The sequence below is a fragment of the Erinaceus europaeus genome, chromosome 5 (assembly GCF_950295315.1).
Source record: "Erinaceus europaeus chromosome 5, mEriEur2.1, whole genome shotgun sequence".
NCBI classification, from domain to species: Eukaryota; Metazoa; Chordata; class Mammalia; order Eulipotyphla; family Erinaceidae; genus Erinaceus; species Erinaceus europaeus.
The window spans coordinates 120160341-120180171 of NC_080166.1; the positions used below are offsets into that span (position 1 = coordinate 120160341).

Consider the following 19831-nt stretch of genomic DNA (forward strand, 5'->3'; position numbering starts at 1 on the left):
AATTATTCCTTGAAGAAAAATTGTATCTTCAGTTGAAGACCTGAGAGCCCAGTTTACATGTTCTACATACTTGGAATATAGTAATGAATAAAACATAAACCTTCCCCTCAAAAAAGAGGATATGATCTAGTAAATAGCAAAGCCAACAAACAGTAACCACTCTTGTGACATAATAAATGCATATGCAATCAAAGTCCCAACAGGGCAGATAAAGATAAAATAACATTTAAAAGTCTCACAGAGAAGGCAAAAGGTCTGTACTTTTGCTAGACAGGGAGGGCAGGAATGTGGGAAGGAGGAAATGTTTTATAAACTAAGAGAGTGTTCTACAGACCCATACAGTACTAGAGAAAACTACGAACCTTCAGTCTACCATTACTGAAGGATCAAGCATGAGAATAAAAATCGGTGCCTGAAAGCAGTAAAAGCAGTTTTATATCCTATGCCTGAAAGACTAGACATAATTCCAAAGGCAATGGAGAACTGTTGAAAGCTTATGAATGATAGACAAACCGGAAAAGGGTAAACAAATCAGTAGGCCGCTGACAGTAATCTAACTGGGATTTTCCCACCTCAATTTTAGTTAATAGGTAATTCTTAGTTGTGTCTGTCTTGTGCACTGCAGGATGATTAGCAGCAATCCTCGCCCCTAACCACTAGATGCCAGTATTACCACGTCTTTGTGTTCCCTGAGAGCAGAGGAACAGAGCTGCCCCCAGGTGAGAGTCAGTGGTCTCAGTGAAGGATGTAAACTTCTGGAAATTACAATGGGAATATAAAGCAGCTACTCCTAGTTAGGGAAAGATCTGCTAGGCTAAAAACTACTACTAGCAGCAAAACTGCTCACCTGGATGGCATGCTGCTTTGCCATGTTCACCACCCAGGTTCGAGTCTAGCCCCTCATGCAGTATAAAGGAAGCTTCAGCTATGCTGTCTCTCTCCTCCCAGCCCCCAAACCACCTTTTCTGTCACTAAGTTAAAACAAAAACATAACACTGCTGATGAGTTGGGAAGATCAATGTACTAGTCTTAATGTCTAAGGACCCAGAGGTACCAGACTGAATCCAAAGCTGATAAGTGCCTTTTTCTACCTCTCTCAAATAATTATATTCTCCCCCTACCTAGTTTCCAGCAATCTAGTCCTACTCCAATCTTGAAAACAATGAGAAGTTGCTGGGCCCTCACATCTCCAGAGCTCTGGTCCACTAGGAAGAGATAGAAACAGGCTGGGGGTATGGATCAACCTGTCAACACCCATGCTCAGCAGAGAAGCAGCTACAGAAGCCAAAACTCCTACCTTCTGCTCCCCAAAAACAACCCTGATCCATACTCCCAGCAGGGGAGAAGTGATAGGATAGAGATAAGAGGGCTCTGAACTCCAGCTCCAGAGCACCCAGAGAGAAGGAAAAGGAGAGGGACATATGAAGGTAGTTATGTTGTCATGAGTGGCTTAGAGGGGAAGAGAGGATTGAATCGGGAAAAAAGGGGGCAATTATGTATAAATGTGGGCAAATAGTTGTAAAGATGATGGTTGGCCCATGTCTACAATCTTATGGTATGCAATCTGTGGTGGATTGCAGTGGGGAAAGTGAAGATTTCAGAGTTCTGGTGGTAGGAATGGTGTGGCTTCAAACCCATCGACATGTAATTCTGTAATATAAAAATAAGTAATTTTTTTTAAAAAGTTGCTGATCCTGGCTTTGCCAGTCTGGTCTGCTGATTAAGGAAATGAGCTTTTAAAATGGCATGCTTTTCTTACCTGCTTTTCTGAAACCGTATTTTGCATCAAAATTCACAGTATCTTTTTGTTTCTGTGATAAAGTATCCACCAGTCTGTGCTTTTCCCTTTTTCTCACTACTGTGTTATTTTCAATATTTACTACAAAACTGACTTATATATAGTTTCCCTCACAAAATATAAACAGCACAAAAAGCAGAAATATCCTTTTCACTGGGCTCTATAAAAAATAAACTTAGTTTTTTTTAAAGGATAGTTTGAGAACATATTCTAAATTAGTACTTCTCAACTGTAATGAACATATGGATCTTCTGGAGATCTTGTTAAATTAAAGACTGTTCAGCAGGGCAAATGACCCCACCAATGTGTCCTGGAGCCCCGCTTCCCCAGAGCCCCACCCCACTAGGGAAAGAGGGAGACAGGCTGGGAGTATGGACCGACCTGTCAGCACCCATGTTCAGCAGGAAAGCAATTACAGAAGCCAGACCTCCCACCTTCTGCACCCCACAATGACCTTGGGTCCACACTCCCAGAGGGATAAAGAATAGGAAAGCTGTCAGGGGAGGGGATGGGATACAGAGATCTGGTGGTGGGAACTGTGTGGAGTTGTACCCCTCTTATCCTGTGGTTTTTCTTCTCAGTGTTTCCTTTTTATAAATAAAAAAAATTAAAAAAAAAAAAAAAGATTCTGTTCAGGAGGCCTGAAGTGAAGTCTGAGATTCTCCATTTCTAAAACAATAATAACACCCAAGACTACTAAGGCTACTTGTGCAGTGAACAGGCAGGTAGTAAAGTAAAAAGTACGGTTATGGGAGGCAGGGAAGGTGTGGATAAGAAACAATTAGTAGTAGGTACAAAGAGAAGCTGGGTCTCTCCCAGAATACAAAAAAAGAATAAATGCTCAATAGTTCAACATCCCTCCAACTTTATAACTTAGCCTAAATACTCAGTCTTCAAGACCATTACTCAAAGCCCCCAAAGTCCTGGCTCTTCAAAAGTCCTTGAGATAGTCCATAAGAGCCCATTCTAATAATTCAGGTATAAGGAAAGTCTACTCTCATTCCTAACAAATACTAGGTCTCTAGGTTGTATCAAAAAGTAAGAATAGTAAACACGAATTTTTAGTACTGTTTTAGTTCAAAAACCTAAATGCAGAGTTTTTCATTCACTCATTCATTGGTCTGACCACCAAAAAGATAAAACTATAATTATCCTATAACCATAACTAATGATTTCAACACCTTTAAATGACTTGTGGGTCCGGGCAGTGCCACACCTGGTAAAGCACATACACTAATATGCACCAAGACCCAGGTTCAAGTCCCTATTCCCCACCAGCATGGGAGAGAAGCTTCCTGTAAGTGAGGCAGTGCTATGGGTGCCTTTCTTTTTCTGTCTCCCTCATTCTTCTTAACTGCTCTGTCTCCATCAAAAATTAGTAAATAAACCTTTTACCCATCATAATACTTTCACATATTTGGAAAACAGCAGTATACCTATATGAAATATTACCTCTGGTCAAACAGGCTTAGTGGATGTATTAATTCACTATGCTTTACAGTAACAATTCAGCAAATTAAATCCTGCCACTCCTGAAGGTCTGGAGTCCACTGACAAGAAATCTCAAGTTTGTTTCTTTTATAACATACCTCTTCTAACCTAGAATGGTCTTCCCTCAACTAATTAATAGCCAGTTGCCTTAGCATATTTATAATTATAAAAACCAAATATAAGATTAAAAATTCCATTAATCAAAATTGAGGGGAAAAAATAAACCTCAAAGTAGTTAAAATTATTTGAATTCTTTTTTTTTAATATTTATTTTATTTATTTATTCCCTTTTGTTGCCCTTGTTGTTTTATTGTTGTAGTTATTATTGTTGTTGTCGTTGTTGGATAGGACAGAGAGAAATGGAGAGAGGAGGGGAAGACAGAGAGGAGGAGAGAAAGATAGACACCTGCAGACCTGCTTCACCGCCTGTGAAGCGACTCCCCTGCAGGTGGGGATATTTGAATTCTTAAACCAAGTAAATTAACACCTAATCAATGCAAAGAACTACCTATCATTACCTAATTTACTGTGTGTTAATATAACTGAATTTTAAAGATTCCTATACCAACATAATTTAGAACAGTAAATCCAAAACTACAAATGACTGAATATTGGGTCCAATCAATTTTCTCCATGAATGACTCATAAAGCAAAAACAAAACAAGTCAGCCCCAAAGAGAGCTACTTATATTTTGTCTTGCCATGCAATAACTGAACTTCTCATGAAAGTGTATTCAATATTAAGTTACTAATGTTCTCAATGCTTAAGTAATGGAAAACTGTCACTGCTAAAGTCACTGATAGATAAATATATGACACCAAAGACTTGAATTTATAGAACCAATACTAACTGAAATACAGAAAGAATAAAGGGTGCTGGCAAATAAAAATTCATCTAAATCACGTCAAATATAGAAAACACACACACACACACACACACACAATTTTAAGCTCTGCTATGAATCACACCCTAGGGGAGGAATCTCCAACAATATCTGCAAAAAATTTAAGAATGGAGGGTTAGGAGGTAGCGCAGCGGGTTAAGTGCACATGGCACAAAGCACAAGGACCAGCACAAGGATCCCAGTTCGAGCCCCCAGTTCCCCATCTGCAAGGGAGTTGCTTCACAGGCGGTGAAGCAGGTCTGCAGGTATCCTGTCTTTCTCTCCTCTTGTCTTCCCCTCCTCTCTCCATTTCTCTCTGTCCTATCCAACAACAACGACATCAATAACAATAATAATAACCACAACAATAATAAAACAACAAGGGCAACAAAAGGGGGGAAAAATTTTTTTTAATTTAAGAATGTCCACAAAGCCATTTTTTTGTTGTTGTTGTTAATGAGCAAGAGCAACATTACTCTGGTACATGGAATTCTGGGGTTAAATTCAAGACCTCATGTATGAGAATTCAAATGCTTTTTCCACTGTGCTACTTCTCAGACCCTGACTACTTCTATTTTTAAATCCTAAATGTTACAGTGAAGTTTTATAACACCCCCACGACAACAATGATTAGTTGTAATACTGTTCCTAATCAAGGGCACACTCAATTTCTAAAAAATTAAAATTTGGAGGGCCGGGCGGTGGCTCAGCAGGTTAAGTGCACATGGCGCCGAAGCACAATGACCAATGTAAGAATCCCAGTTCAAGCCCCTGGCTCCCCACCTACAGGGGGTTTGCCTCACAGGCGGTGAAGCAGACCTGCAGGTGTCTATCTTTCTCTCCCCTCCTCTCTCGGGTTCTCTGTACTATTCAACAATAGCAGCAGCAATAACAATAAAAACATGGGCAACAAAAATGGAGGGAAAAAAATGGCCTCCAAGAGCAGTGGATTCATGGTGCAGGCACCAAGCCCCAGCTATAACCCTGGAGGCATAAATAAATAAATAAATAAAATTTAAATCTAAAACTTCTATTCTTTTGCCTTAGAGTGAAACCAGAAATATTTTGACCACAAGTATTAAAATATTTTAAGTGAAAGCAGTTCTTCTTAAGTTAGGTAAGTTATTTCCACAAGAATATACTAACAATCAACTGTGTTACTAATTATAAGATTTGTACTGATTTTTTAAATTGGTTTTCAAAACTAACTAGCCACTATGACAAAATGTTCATTTCTTAGCAAAAAGTTCTTTAAATATGTGTGTGTGTGTGTGTGTGTCCTTGATTAAATTCAATCTCAGATTGAAGCAGAATTGCCTTCAGGAATGTTGCTGGACCAAGAAAACACTATCCAAAAAAATCTGGATAGTTGATTTGCTTTGTTATGTGCAAGACCCAAATCCAGGCTTGACAACCACCAAACTCAAGTGTGCTATGAAGCCTCCCCCACCTCCCTTCTGTTTGCTCACTCTGTTCTTCAGTCTGAAAAAGTTGATCTGTACTGGTGGAGTCCCAGTGACAAGAAAAAGAAATAAAGAAAATGTTCTTTACTACGGTTAAAAGATACCAGGCACAAAATGGGAGTCTGCTAAACCACAGGTCACCAAATTGAGCCTTAATGCCTAACTTTACAGTTTTACTCAGCCCAAGAAACGGAATCTTAAACTAGACAATTTGAAAACACACTGATAACCTGCCCTAGAAGTAGTAGGCTCTAACTCAACCTTGCCACAATCTCTTCTTTGCTAGTCCTCCCAGCCCTCTCTTTGGAACACTTTGGATATCCTTTATCTCTGCTAGATAGAATGCTGTCTGATTTATTAATAGTTGAAAAAGGCCAATAAAAATGGCACTCAGTTAAAATTTGCTATTAAAAGGACAATTAAGGGGGGAAAAAAAGAAAGTACAATTAAGGGGTTGAACACACAGTCTTGGGCACAAGGAGTCAGGTTAAAGCCCACAGTCCCCACCCACAAGGGGTGAAGCTCACAAATGGTAGAAGAGTGCTGCAGGTATTTCTCCCTTACCATTTCTGTCTCTATCAGAAAAGAGTGTACACACACACACACACACACACACACACACACACACACGGAGCAGTGGAGTTGCCATGCAAGCTCTGAGCCACAGCAATAACCCTATAACCCTGTTGGCAAAATAAATAAGTAAATAACTATAGTTAAACTTAAAACAAAGATAGTGGTTAATCAGAAGTACTCATACACAGCTGGAAACAGGTAAAGCAGTTTGTAAGTTGCAGAATCATAAGCAATCATAACCTGACAAACACAAGACACTATGCCAAACACTTTATGATAAAAAAATGTACTTAATACAATTTTGTGAGCTAGGTACTATCTTTTATTTCAAATTTTAAAAAAATTATTTGACAAAGGCAGCCAGAAATGGAGGGGCAGAGACAGAGAGACACCTGCAGCCCTGCTTCACCCCCTCAGAAGCTTTCCTCCAGCAGATGGGGACAGAGGGCTCAAACCCAGGTGTTCTTGAGCATTGTAACTAACAGATGAGCTCAACCAGGTGTGCCATTAATAGGTACTACCTTAATACCACTTGATAGATCAGAAAAAAACGAAGCTTAGAAGAGGTTAAAATAACTTGCTTGTATGGGCAGGCCCCAGAGCTTGTATGCTTATATAAGGCACTCTGGCCTCAATTAAAAGAGTTCTATTCTACATCAGACAATATCCCCAACATATTACAATCTTAACATCATTCTCACTTATCCTAAAATGACAAAACACAAATTTCTAAATGAAGCAATCTCTCTTTTGGACCAAACTGGTATGGGTGGGGTTAGGGAGAAACATTATGTTCCAGAGAAATTTAAGTCACTCAGAGAAACAAAATTAAGCAGTTCCTACTCCCCATTTGCAAAACATGAGAAAAAAATTATTGGAAATAAATCAGATCTGGGGAATTATATAGTTTGAGTGAAAATTAGTTTTTATGTTTATGGGTGAGAATTCTAAACACCTTTATTGTTTCATTTTTTAGCACCACACTCTGCAGAAAATCAGAAATGAATCCCAATAACAGCTACTACATTTGTAGATAAAATCACCAGAGTATAGAGAAGTCAAGCAGATAATCTCAGAATGTCTTCTTGTTGGTCCTAATAGTAGCTATTATTATTAGGTAAGAATTAATTCAAAATTCCAATGCTCATTGCTAGATAATGACTATAGCTAACAGCACTACATACTGTCTATAAAATGCAAATTGTTTCAGTTCACATTTAACACCAAGGCACTATTCACGTACCTCCAAAGTAAAAGTCTCTCATGAGATCTTTTTATTTAAAATAAGTATTTTATTTTTGAGAGAGATACAGAGAGAGAAAGACAGAGAGGAACACCAGAGCACTGCACAGCTCTAGCTTACTGTGGTGCAGAGGATTGAACCTGGGACTTAGGAGTCTCAGGCATAACCATTATGCTATCTATCCCCCGCTCCATGAGATCTTTTTTAATCAATAGGACAAAATCCCTTGCAATCACAAAATGTGAAAAAAAATATTTTCAAACAAAGGTAGTCGTTGTACACAGAGTAGAAATGAAAATAAAGTACAGAAAGTCTATAGTTGAATCCCTCGTTTATTACAACAAATTTGGTCTCTTCTCTCCAAAGCACATCTTTATCTCAATATAATCCTTGCCGGGCTAGCATCGATAGCCTGACAAATCCTGAAAGTGCAACTTTTTTTTTTTTTCATCATCTTCTTTTTAAACCAGAGCTACACAGCTCTGGCTTATGGTGGTGCCAGGGACTGAACCTGGGATCTCTGGCACCTCAGGCTTTAAGTCTATTGTTAAACCACTACTATTTCACTGGCCCTCAAGCACTCTCCATTTAACAAAATAAAACTCTTTCAAAAGTTAATCCTTTTCTATAATTAATTTTTAAACATACTCTAATGCAATGTCACTTAAATGGCGTTTTAAAGAATTGAGGGAGTCGGGCGGTAGCGCAACAGATTAAGCGCAGGTGGTGGCAAAGCCCAAGGACCACTGAAAGGATCCCGGTTTGGGCCCCTGGCTCCCCACTTACAGGGGAGTCGCTTCACAAGGAGTGAAGCAGAGATGTCTTTCTCTCCCCCTCTCTGTCTTCCTCTCCTTTCTCCATTTCTCTCTGTCCTATCCAACAACAACAACATCAATAACCACAACAATGTTAAACAACAAGGGCAACAAAAGGGAAAATAATATTAAAAAAACTTTTAAAAAATTGAGTAAAACTGAAGGTTTACATATTAAGAATATCATATTTAACTTTGCCAATTGAAATGGTATATGGAGAAAAGATAGCATAAATCCATTTGCTAACAGAAACTGATTACTATAGATTAGTAGCATAAAATGACAGCATATTCAAATTACAGGGAAATAAAAACAACTTCCATTTAAAACTAAGCAGATAAAATCATCACATAGGATATTACCATATTATTTTCACAAAAGCTTTGTATTTTGCTCTTTTTAATATATTTACAAGGTAACCATAGTAAGTCTGGCATTTCAAAACTAAGTTTACTTTAAAGCTTGCACAGAAATAAAGTATCATATACCAAGAAGCCCTTGAACAAGCTATAGACAGGAACCATGAGCGTTCCTCTGCTGAGAAAACATTAGACGTCAAAAACTCTACCAGTTTTCATAAAGTACTCATATGTATCTACAAATCTAAACTCCAGCATAGATCTGGCTCCATTTGGGATAGTACACACTACCTACCACAATTTGGCAAGTGAAGAAAAAAGGTTTTTAGTAGACACCAGTAAAAGAATAGTTCTGAGTATGTTTATTAATTTTCCACAATAATATTACTGCTCAATACTCAAGGGTAAAATCTAATCACAGGTAAAACAATATTTGAAAAATTATATAATAACTTTTTAAGCAAAGGTTTCACAGGTAAGTTTTCAATTTCCACTAAAAGTTCTGTTATTTTCCAATGTCTTCTCTATATTCTCTTCATCTTTGTTTATCCTGCAATCAGCACTTGGTCCAGTGTTCCAAAAGAAGCCTAACCTAAGGGAGATTTTGCATTCCAGATAGTCTATATTACAGTTTAATTTCACAAAATTTACTTTAACTTCCTTTATAAAAGAACTCTGCCACAAATATTCTACAAATTGCTTTATTATTCTGGTTTTTTTGTTGTTGTTGTTGCTGCTGTTGCATCCCTAGATGAACATAGCAAAAAATGGGAACAAGTGAATGTAAACATCATTTTTAAAAACATTAGAACACAAACAGGACCTTAAGTATCAAATTAGTCAGAAAGTACACTGTATTTCTTTAGTATATAAAAAAATGGATACATATATATATATCCACACATATATATATGTGTGTGTGTGTATATATATTGCACTGGGATCTCCTGTTTCACTGTTCACGGACTGACTTTTCATTCTTTTTAATTCAGGGAGAGAGAAGGAGAGAAACTAAAGTACTACACCATTCACAGAGCTTCGCCTGGTATCATGTTGCCGCCAAGTGACTCGTGTAATGGGAAGGCATGCAGTCTATGGGTGAGCTATCTACTGGCTGTGGAATATTAAGGTAGAAAGTAGTGGGTAAAGAATTCTAAATGGATCAAACAGGGAAAGAAGCAAGGAAAACACTGCTACTGAACTTAATCTAAAGCAGAATAATTCAGAACAGGGCTTCTATTACCTACTTCTTGTAGACAAGCCGATCGATCCCTTTTGATCTCACTTCCCTCATTCTAACAGATTTAAAATCCAGATTAGAAGGAATAAATATACTATTTCACCACCTAACCATAAAAGTTAACATATTAAATTCTAATATATTTACATGATCCTTCTGTCAGAAATAAAAAGCAAATGTCTAAGTAAAGCTGCATGCTAGATGAATATAAGAAATATAAATGAAGACAACAGGGCCTTTTCTGCCTTAATGGAAGCAGCGAGGCAAAAGCTGGATAGTAAGATGACTAGAAGACAGAAATGGGAGAAGATCAGCAAAGATATGAGAGAAAGCCAAGAATTCTAGCCAAATTCTGAGCTCTTCTCACTGTGTATGATTGGTCTCAATCATGAATAGCCGCCCTGAATAAAAAGATCATAGCTTAACAAGAATAGTTAGCAAGATGTCATAATATAAAATTACTTCACTTATGATTATGTGTATTTCAACATTTGTTATATTCTATTCCCAAAGGGCTTCTTACTGAAAATTTCACTGTTATCTAGATCACAACTGTGACTCACAATAACTGTCATGTCATCTTTTGTCATATCAGTATTCAACTTTGTCATTTTATGGTTAAAAAACGTTTTCATGCATTAGTCTCTAACATGTTAATTCCCATTTTCAATAAAACTTCATCTCCAGGGAGTCGGGTAGTAGTGCAGTGGGTTAGCAGGTGGTACAAAGTGCAAGGACTGGCGTAAGGATGCTGGTTCGAGCCCCCTAGCTCCCCACCTGCAGGGGAATCGCTTCACAAGTGGTGAAGCAGGTCTGCAGGTATCTCTCTCCCCATCTTCCCCTCGTCTCTCCATTTCTTTCTGTCCTAGCCAACAACAATGATATCAACAACAATAATAACTATAACAAAAAAAAAAAACAAAAAAAACAAGGGCAACAAAAGGTAATAAATATTTTTAAAATCTTTTTAAAAAACCCTCCACCTCCAGTGTTTTGGGGGACTCAGCTCTCCCACAGGATATGTCACCATGTATGTAACCATGACTCAGATTCTTCCACCACCGCCCTTAGTAAACAACAGTCACACATGTTCTCAAATAATGTTGGGGGGTTTGTTTGTTTTGTTTTATAACCAGAGTTCTGCTCAACTGACTTCTGGTGGTACTGAGGTTTTAACCTGGGACCTTTGCTGCCATGGGCACAAAAGCCTTTCTGTATAAACACTATGCTATCTCCCAGTCTAGTATGGAAGTATGTATTCTACCTATGGAAGTATGTATTCCTCCTGAAGAAAATAAAGGAAAAAAATGTCCTTTGAAACATCAATTGTGAAATGTAATTTGTTTTTAAAAAGTCCTCTGTATCACAGTCCTAGATTTTTGTAAAACAAATATGACTACAAAAAAGAAAAAAGTCAAGAAGTGGCACAGTGGATAAGGCACTGGCGTCTCAAACATAAGATTTTAAATTCAATCCCTGGCATCACATATGCCAAAGTAATACTTGGGTTCATTCTTGTTCTCTCCCCCTGGTGCCCCCCCACTAGTTAGTAAATGTGTTTTCAATAAAAGAAAGAAAATGATAATTATATTTGATGGCTGCAATACTATATACCATTATAAAAAATTCTATGTATTTATATAGAAAAATATATTTCTCATGGTCTGGGAAGTGGCGCAGTGGTAAAGCTCTGGACTCTCAAGCATGAGGTCCCGAGTTCAATCCCCGGCAGCACATGTGCCAGAGTGATGTCTGGTTCTTTCTCTCTCCTATCTTTCTCATAAATAAATAAAATCTTAAGAAAAAAAAGAAAGAAAAATATATTTCTCTATATAAAGAGATGTTAAACAACAAGGGCAACAAAAAGGAAAGTAAATAAACAAAAACTTAATTTAAAAAATATATATATATACATATATATGTGCATATATATATATATATATATATTTTTTTTTTCCCTGTGCTTTACCAGTTGTGCTACCATCTGGCTCTTGTATATAGTTCTGAGATTCTGTATACAGGGTGGCTGAGGAATAGTTAAGTTCAATACAGAAGAAACAATCACTTTGATAGGAAGGAAGGAAGGAAGGAAGGAAGGGAGGGAGGGAGGGAGGAAGGGAGGGAAGGAGGGAGGAAGAGAGACAGGAAGGGAGGGAAGTAGGGAGATTTCTCTGTAATTTTAAATTATCTCTCTATAGATGAGTAATAACCCACTCATATACTATCACTGATTCAATGTCACACTGTGATTAGTTGTGCCCTGAGGCATATTCTCAGTATACATAGTTCTGACTTTTCAATTATATTCAAAACAGAAAAATCATAATTGCTTTCATTTTAGATTTTCCATATTGCATATAGTAAAACCGTCAATAGTAAAATAATTGATATGGGGCCAGAAGGGGGTGCACCTGATTAGGTGCTCACATTAAAGTGCACAAGGACCCAGGTTCAAGCCTAGAGGGGGAAAGCTATACAAGTGGTGAAGCAGGGCTGGAGGTGTCTGTCTCACTTCCTCTCTACCTCACCCCTCTCAATTTCTCTGTCTCTATCCAATAATAAACAAAACATATTTTAAAATAATAATAATACGGGGGCAGAGGTTGACAGCATAATGGTTATGCAGAGACTCTCATGCCTGAGGCTCCAAAGTCCCAGGTTTAATCCCCTGCACCACTATAAGCCAGAGCTGAACAGTGCCCTGGTAAAAAAATAAAATAAAATAATAATAATAATAATAATTGATCTGGTCACAGTAATTCACACACACTACAGGAAAAAAAAAAAAACAGCAGGAAAGGTCCAGAAATTGGCTCAATTAAGATTTTCAGAAAACGATTTGCCTAACCAACTATGAAATAGTATAACCTAACCAATCATTATGTATGGGAATGTCACCAGGTAAACATGACAGCCAACTTTTAGTTCAGCCCGAAATTTTTACATATTCAGTCTGTTTTGCTTCCACTAAAATTTTATTAAGCAGATATTATAAATACTACAGTAAAAGAAAACATTTCTAAGTGTCTTTAACTCATAGTGTTTAGTATCCAACAATCTTACACCAAATATATTTCTGGTATGAATACTATAAATCTCCCCAACACAACCTTTAGCAATTTAAATACATAGGCATAGACAATGGGCCTAAAAGATTAAAGTACTTAAATAATATTTAAATGAAAATAGCAAGAAAATAGGGTTTTTCAAAGAATACATAAGCCCTGAATTTCTAAGTAAGAATGACAGGTAAGTCATTTCAGTTTAGATAAACCAAGTTTCAGAGGTGAAAGATACACGTTCATCATTTCACACATGGCAAGATTACAAGTATAGAGAGTTAGCACAAAACTGCAGACCTAGTAGCTTAAAAACTGCAGCAAGTGTGCTGATATCATTGTTTCCATCAGGACATATTCCAGTATCTCTATAAATACTGACATATTTGGTATAACATTTCCTTCTATCATTTTCTTTACTAAAATCAAGTTTTAAAGAATGGACATTAAATCTCTTTTCTAATATCCAAGGACTTATATAATGCCAGTAGTTTTTTTTTAATTATTTCTTGCTCAAAAGCTCTAAAGCATATTTCAACTTAAAGATGCAGTTCACCAAATTTTCATATTAAGAATATTTTTTAATATCTGTCACCTTAATTTTATTTCCCAATATACATCAGAAAGACTATCAACACTTTATGACACTTAACTATTATATTAACTCTGTGAAAGAGCCAATGTGGGGGGGGCATCCTCCTAAAACTGCTAAAGTAACTTTTTCTTTTCCCTTATACTACATGGCTCCAGAAAACTGGAATTGTAGATCTTGAGAATACCTAGTCTTCTTGAATTTCATGTTTAGTACACTGTGATCAGACATTTCTTAAAAGTAGCTTACGCTTACAGTGGTTTTGAAAATTCTAAACTTTTTACTCCATTACTTATGAAATTGAATGAGTTACATCTTTATAGTAATTCTGATCAAGATATACAACCTTCTGAACATCTTTAACTGCTACTGATCCTAACCAAACATAGTACCATAATGCTACTATTAAGATAGTGATTCTCGGGAGTCCAGCAGTTGCGCAGCAGGTTAAGCGCACATAGCACAAAGCACAAGGACTAGCGTAAGGATGCAGATCTGCAGGTGTCTGTCTCTCCCCCTCTCTGTCTTCCCCTCCACTCTCCATTTCTCTTTGTCCTATCTAACAATGAAGACATCAATAACAACAATAACTACAACAATTAAAAAAAGGGGGGCAACAAAAAGGGAAAATAAATATTTTTTAAAATTTTTTAAAAAGATGATTCTCATAAAAGTGTCAAACTACAATACAGGTTTCATCTATTTGTTTCTACAAAATTTCCAAATCTAGACATGTTATATGACTCAACTCCAAACAAAACAAAGTTAAATTAAATTTTTAATAGAGAGATTTTTACATTGCTTTTAAACAGTTGGGTCAATTATAAAACATTAAGGATTGTTAAGTCTGCCTTGTTAATAGCAATTTAAATTAGGGGAGATATTCTGGAAATCTGGACAAAGCAGTCGGGAAATAAAGTTAAAGCACAAACAGATCTACAATGAGTCACACTAGCAGTAACTGTGACATTAGAGATATCTAGCCAATAGGCCACATTAAAATACAGAAAATGAGCAAAAATGTGTCTACTCATGCAGAAACCAAATAAAATTATATCTCCAAGAGATACAACAAAAAAAAGGGTAAACAAAAGCCAAGAAAAATACATTCATAAAAAAATCCCCTCTAAAAAAGGCAGTAATGGTTTTGTAGGTAGGAACCCCAATGTCACTTCTAGGTTCCATTTAGTTTTACATCAATTTTGATTTCACCTACCTTTCTTCTCTGAGAGATGTTGAGGGCACCAAAGTCATTAAACAAGGATGAAGCAGGTGTAGTTAAAGGATCTGTTGAAATAAGTTTCCACACAGACAACTCAGGTAACCCATAAATCTAGTAAGAACTTTACAATGATTATAACAATAAATATGGTGTGCCACAATAATAAATTCAATGCCTCACATACACGGATGTTTAAATACTTCCTAGGGTGAATGAAACACAATTTGAAGAATACTTCATTTAACAAACAGCACACATTTACTCAGAACCTGTATGTATCAGGATGCATCTATTTTCTTAGAACCGAATGAAAAAAATGAAAGAACTGCTAATCCATGTTACTAGAAATGTGTTTAGAAGGCCAGATGGAGGCACATGCAATGAATAGAAGGTACATGGCAATTTTTTTATAATATACAAATTCAAGATACTTAAAATAAATAATATTACTCAGCCTTTATACTACCTATGATGGCATTAAAAGTCAGCATAAAAAAAGCTGAATAAGGGCAAGAGACCGGCATACTTTAAAGATGACTTTTTAGTTACTATCAGGCCACCCTATCTGCTGGGGCCCTATTTGGGAAGTCCTGAGATTCCCAAACAGACAGGGTGGGCATAGACCTCGAATAAATTCCTCTCCCCAATATTACCAGTCATTTCTATCAGGAACGACACAAAAAACCCCTTTGTGGGCCCCCATAGGTCCTTGCCCTCAACTTGGATCAATAACGGTAGATGTTATTGTTCCATCCTCTGAAGAGAGGCTGGACAGCATACTCTATGCTCCACCAGAGGAAGATGGGTCCTGAAATCGGAGCAGCTTGGAACTTTCCTACTAATTTCCACAGAATGTGAGCTCAGATCTATAGGGATGCAGAAGCCACACAGGCTTCTAAGCTGAATATGGGCCCCAAATGAGATCAAATCAATGGGGTTTACAGTCAACAATATTTATACACCTTTCCCATCATTTGGGAGCTACTCTCTTCCCTGACCCAGCTTTCTGGTCCTTTTTCCAGCCATGACACCATCTCCCCAGACAATAATTTGGATCCACCTGCATATCAGATTTCAGGCTCAGGGTAAAAAAACAAACAAGCAAAAAAAAACTAGTCACAGGCCCTTTGGAATACAACTAAAATAGGCCTACTAGCTATCTACAAAACGGAGACCCCCTAACTCTTCATCTGGACTATTCAAAGTCTTCAGATTCATGATTAGTCAACAACTTGTTTGGCTTTATATGTTAACTCTCTTTTCAGCCACCAAGTTCCAGATGCTATCATGATGCCAATCGGATTTCCCTGGGCAGACAACCCCACCAGTGTGTCCCGGAGCCCTGCTTCCCCAGAGCCCCATCCCATAGGTAAAGAGAGAGACAGGCTGGGAGTTTGGGTCGACCTGCCAACACCCATGTTCAGCAGGGAAGCAATTACAGAAGCCAGGCCTTCTACCTTCTGCACCCCATAATGACCCTGGGTCCATATTCCCAGAGGGATAAAGAATAGGAAAGCTATCAGGGGAGGGGATAAGATGTGGAGTTCAGATGGTGGAAACTGTGTGGAGTTGTACCCCTCTTTTTTTTTTAAATTTCTTTATTGGGGAAGTAATGTTTTACATTCAACAGTAAATACAATAGTTTGTATATGCATAACATTTCCCAGTTTTCCATGTAACAATACAACCCCCACTAGATCCTCTGTCATCCAAGTTGTACCCCTCTTATCCTATGGTTTTGTCAATGTTTTCTTTTTATTTAAAAAAAAAAAAAAGGTCAGCTATGGGAATGCTAAAAAAATTAGAATACTAAAAATTAATTTCTAATGATTTCATTTATATTGAAATGTCATTCTACAGCAAAGAAAACAAAAATGAAGTTTTTAAACACAGAGATATAGAGTGCCTCAGATAAAATAGTTAACATGTACATTCCGACAATTATTAACTGTCAACTTTGTTGTGATAACATTAAAACTCAATTATTTTATACATATATATATTTATTTTATATATTTTTAAAAGCTTTCTTAAACATTTATTTTCTAAATAGAATACCAAAAATATCTTTTTTTTTTTGTCAGAAGCCTTAAGATGTCCACAATTTTTTTTTCTTTAATTTTAAGTCTAGGAATGATTCCAGAGGATATTAATTTAAAATAGAATGGTATGTAATCTATAATCAAAGTATAAAATTGTTTTTACAAATCATAAAAATAAAAAGTTAAGTAAAACAAAGGAACTCAATTTATAATCAAGAAGTACTCATGATATAATTTCAAAATGTATCTATGTGATCTTAATTATTTCATATATAAATGTAATCCAAATAAAAATTTTTCTGAGTATGATATATATTTATTTTCTTCTCTATGCTTATCTTTAATTTTCAAAATTTCTACAGTGGTGTGTGTGTGTGTGTGTGTGTGTGTGTAAGAAGGGACCAAGTCTTACCATGGCCTGCATATGGCTTGGCACTGTCATTTAGAAGGCTTGGGGAGCTGCTACTATTAGTCATTCTCTAAAAAACATAATAAAGTGCATTAAAAAATAAGATAAAAATGAACACATATATATAGGAAATATATCACTGATGAATACAAATTAAGAATATACAACCAAGTTCGGAATTAGTGTTTTATTTCTTTCACATTACTGACATCACAATCTTTTTATTTTATAACTGTTGCTACTTGTATAACAATAATCAGCGTGTGGGCCGGAAGGTGGCGCACTGGATAAAGCATTGGACTCTCAAGCATGAGGTCCTGAGTTCGATCCCCGACAGCACAAGTACCAGCGTGATGTCTGGTTCTTCCCCCCCATCCCTCTCATTGATAAACAAAATATTTAAATAATAATATTAATCAGCACAAAAAATCCTAAATTCTCCCTTCAACCCATCAAATAGAATTTTTACTCACTAGTCAACTAATTAAAACTAAAGTTGCAGACTTGTTTTAAACTGCACTCCCATAACTTATCAGCCTGGGCAAGAGACAAAACTATTAAGTTTCCTTGTCTAAAACATAAATTCCAGTAAACATCAGAGAGGATATAAAGTAACCATAGACAAAACAATAAATGTTCTTTAATATTCTCTCCCCATATGTATTATACTTCATGCACCTTACCTTATAAAGTCTATAAAATCAGACTATTTTTATTCTATAAATATGCCCCGTGTTTTCTTAACAGTCCGCGTTATTCTCAATGGTCTTCCCCCCATCCTGAAAGGTTACAAAGCACAAGAGGAGTGAAACCAGTATCTATCTGCCCTTGGCATGCTCTGCTGGCCCATTCCCAACTCCAGGTCTGTTGTACATGTGACCCGTCTTCAAACTGGCCACCACTACACTGGAGGAAACTTTGGGGCTGTGGTGCCTTTCCTTCTCCCTATTTCTGATACACTGAGAAAGTCAGGCCAGAGTCGTGAAGTCCCAGCAACAAGGGAAAAAGCTCTCCCTGATTCCAACCCAACAGAAGAATGGCTGACCTACATCTACCTACCTTTTGATGTCCTAAAACCCCATCTCCCACTCAACAAATTTAAGAACTACAAGAATATAGATGTACCCTTTATATAGAGTAATATAGTATGTACTGGTACTACCATATAAATAAGTATTAAATACCTGCATCAATGGATACTTTGTTTCTACAGGACTTCCAAATCCATTAACTCCAATAAAGCTGGTACTGAAATAGGAATCCGTGAGACTTGTATCACTTAAAGCACCTCCATCTATTCCAGGAACTGAAAGAGAAGGGAAATTTACGAATTTACTTTAAAACACAAAAACAGTCATAGCTTCTGTGTTCCACAAGTTTAAAAGTCTCAAATATGTCATGCTTATCTGCCTATTCATAAAAAAAAAAGGCAACACCAAATAAAACTGGTGGATAAAAAAAAAAAAAGTTGCTAAATGATGTTCATGTGGATTGGTTTTTCTCCAAAGAAATAGTAACTTATTTTATATTAGTGACCTAAGAGCAACCAAGGACAGTATAAAGAAGCCATATTTATGGTTTGAAGTCATCAAATCTTCTTACTTTAACTTAAAGTCTATGTTAGAACTATAAACCACTATCATTTCTCCTGCGACTCTTACATGGTAAACAGTGGCAAGTTTTTCATAAAGGGCATCTTTCTACTGTGCCTTTGTAGGGTGGAAGATCTCTTGGGGGAACATTTCTTTGATAAGAATACTAACCCTGGGAGTTGGAAGGTAGTGCAGCGGGTTAAGTGCACATGGTGCGAAGCCCAAGGACCGGCGTAAGGATCCCAGTTCAAGCCCCTAGCTCCCCACCTGCAGGGGGGTTGCTTCACAGGCAGTGAAGCAGGTCTGCAGGTGTCTATCTTTCTCTCCCCCTGTCTTCCCCTCCTCTCTCCATTTCTCTCTGTCCTATCCAACAATGATGACATCAATAAAACAACAAGGGCAACAAAAGAGAATAAATAAATGTTTTTAAAAGTCTTAAAAAAAAACACATCGCCTTAAAATGGCACTTACACTAGCGTTTTTTAAAAAATAAGTAAATTTGTTATTAGCCAGTCTACAGTACTTTGTTACAGCACTACAAACAGTGTCCAGTTGCAAGGCCAGGACAGCTGAGTGGGAAGACCTTGTGTTTACCTCCTCCTTCAACCACAGCAGAGTTCTGTCAAAAACTTAAGTTAAACTACACAGAAGCAGACCTGAAACCCAAACAGACAAGTTTCCACTACAAGGGACAAAAGGATAGCAGTGAGGAAAGCATCCAAGCATCCAAGCATCCAGTGAGGATAGCATCCAAGCAGTGAGGAAATGAAGGGACTCCCTACAAAAGAAGCCCCATAATGCAGCAAAAAGCCCTCCCACATGACACTGGGGTAATGGGCAACGTGTGGGACTCTCAAGCACCAGGTTTGAGTTCAATTCACAGCATTCCATGTGCCAATCTCATCAATAAAGCTTTAAAAAAGAGAGAGAGAGAGGGTGGCAAGCTATAATACAATTAGGAAGGGATCTCTAAGGCCTTTTCAAGCAAAAAGCCTCAGTCCAGGTTCTCACAGAACACCAAATAATAAGAGCAGACAAGGAATTAC

At 37.1% G+C, this 19831-nt stretch overlaps 1 protein-coding gene across 2 annotated transcripts in view; it reads right to left on the bottom strand.

Moving 5' to 3' along the window:
• The window catches only part of PAN3 (poly(A) specific ribonuclease subunit PAN3), a 148093-nt gene that overhangs the window by 114032 nt on the left and 14230 nt on the right, over positions 1-19831 (bottom strand). For both annotated transcript variants that reach the window (XM_060191690.1, XM_060191691.1), the window contains exons 2-4: positions 18378-18499; positions 17197-17263; positions 14737-14807 (exon numbers count right to left, since the gene is read on the bottom strand). In XM_060191690.1, coding sequence (XP_060047673.1) covers positions 14737-14807; positions 17197-17263; positions 18378-18499 — 260 coding nt within the window. The remainder of the gene's footprint in view (positions 1-14736; positions 14808-17196; positions 17264-18377; positions 18500-19831) is intronic.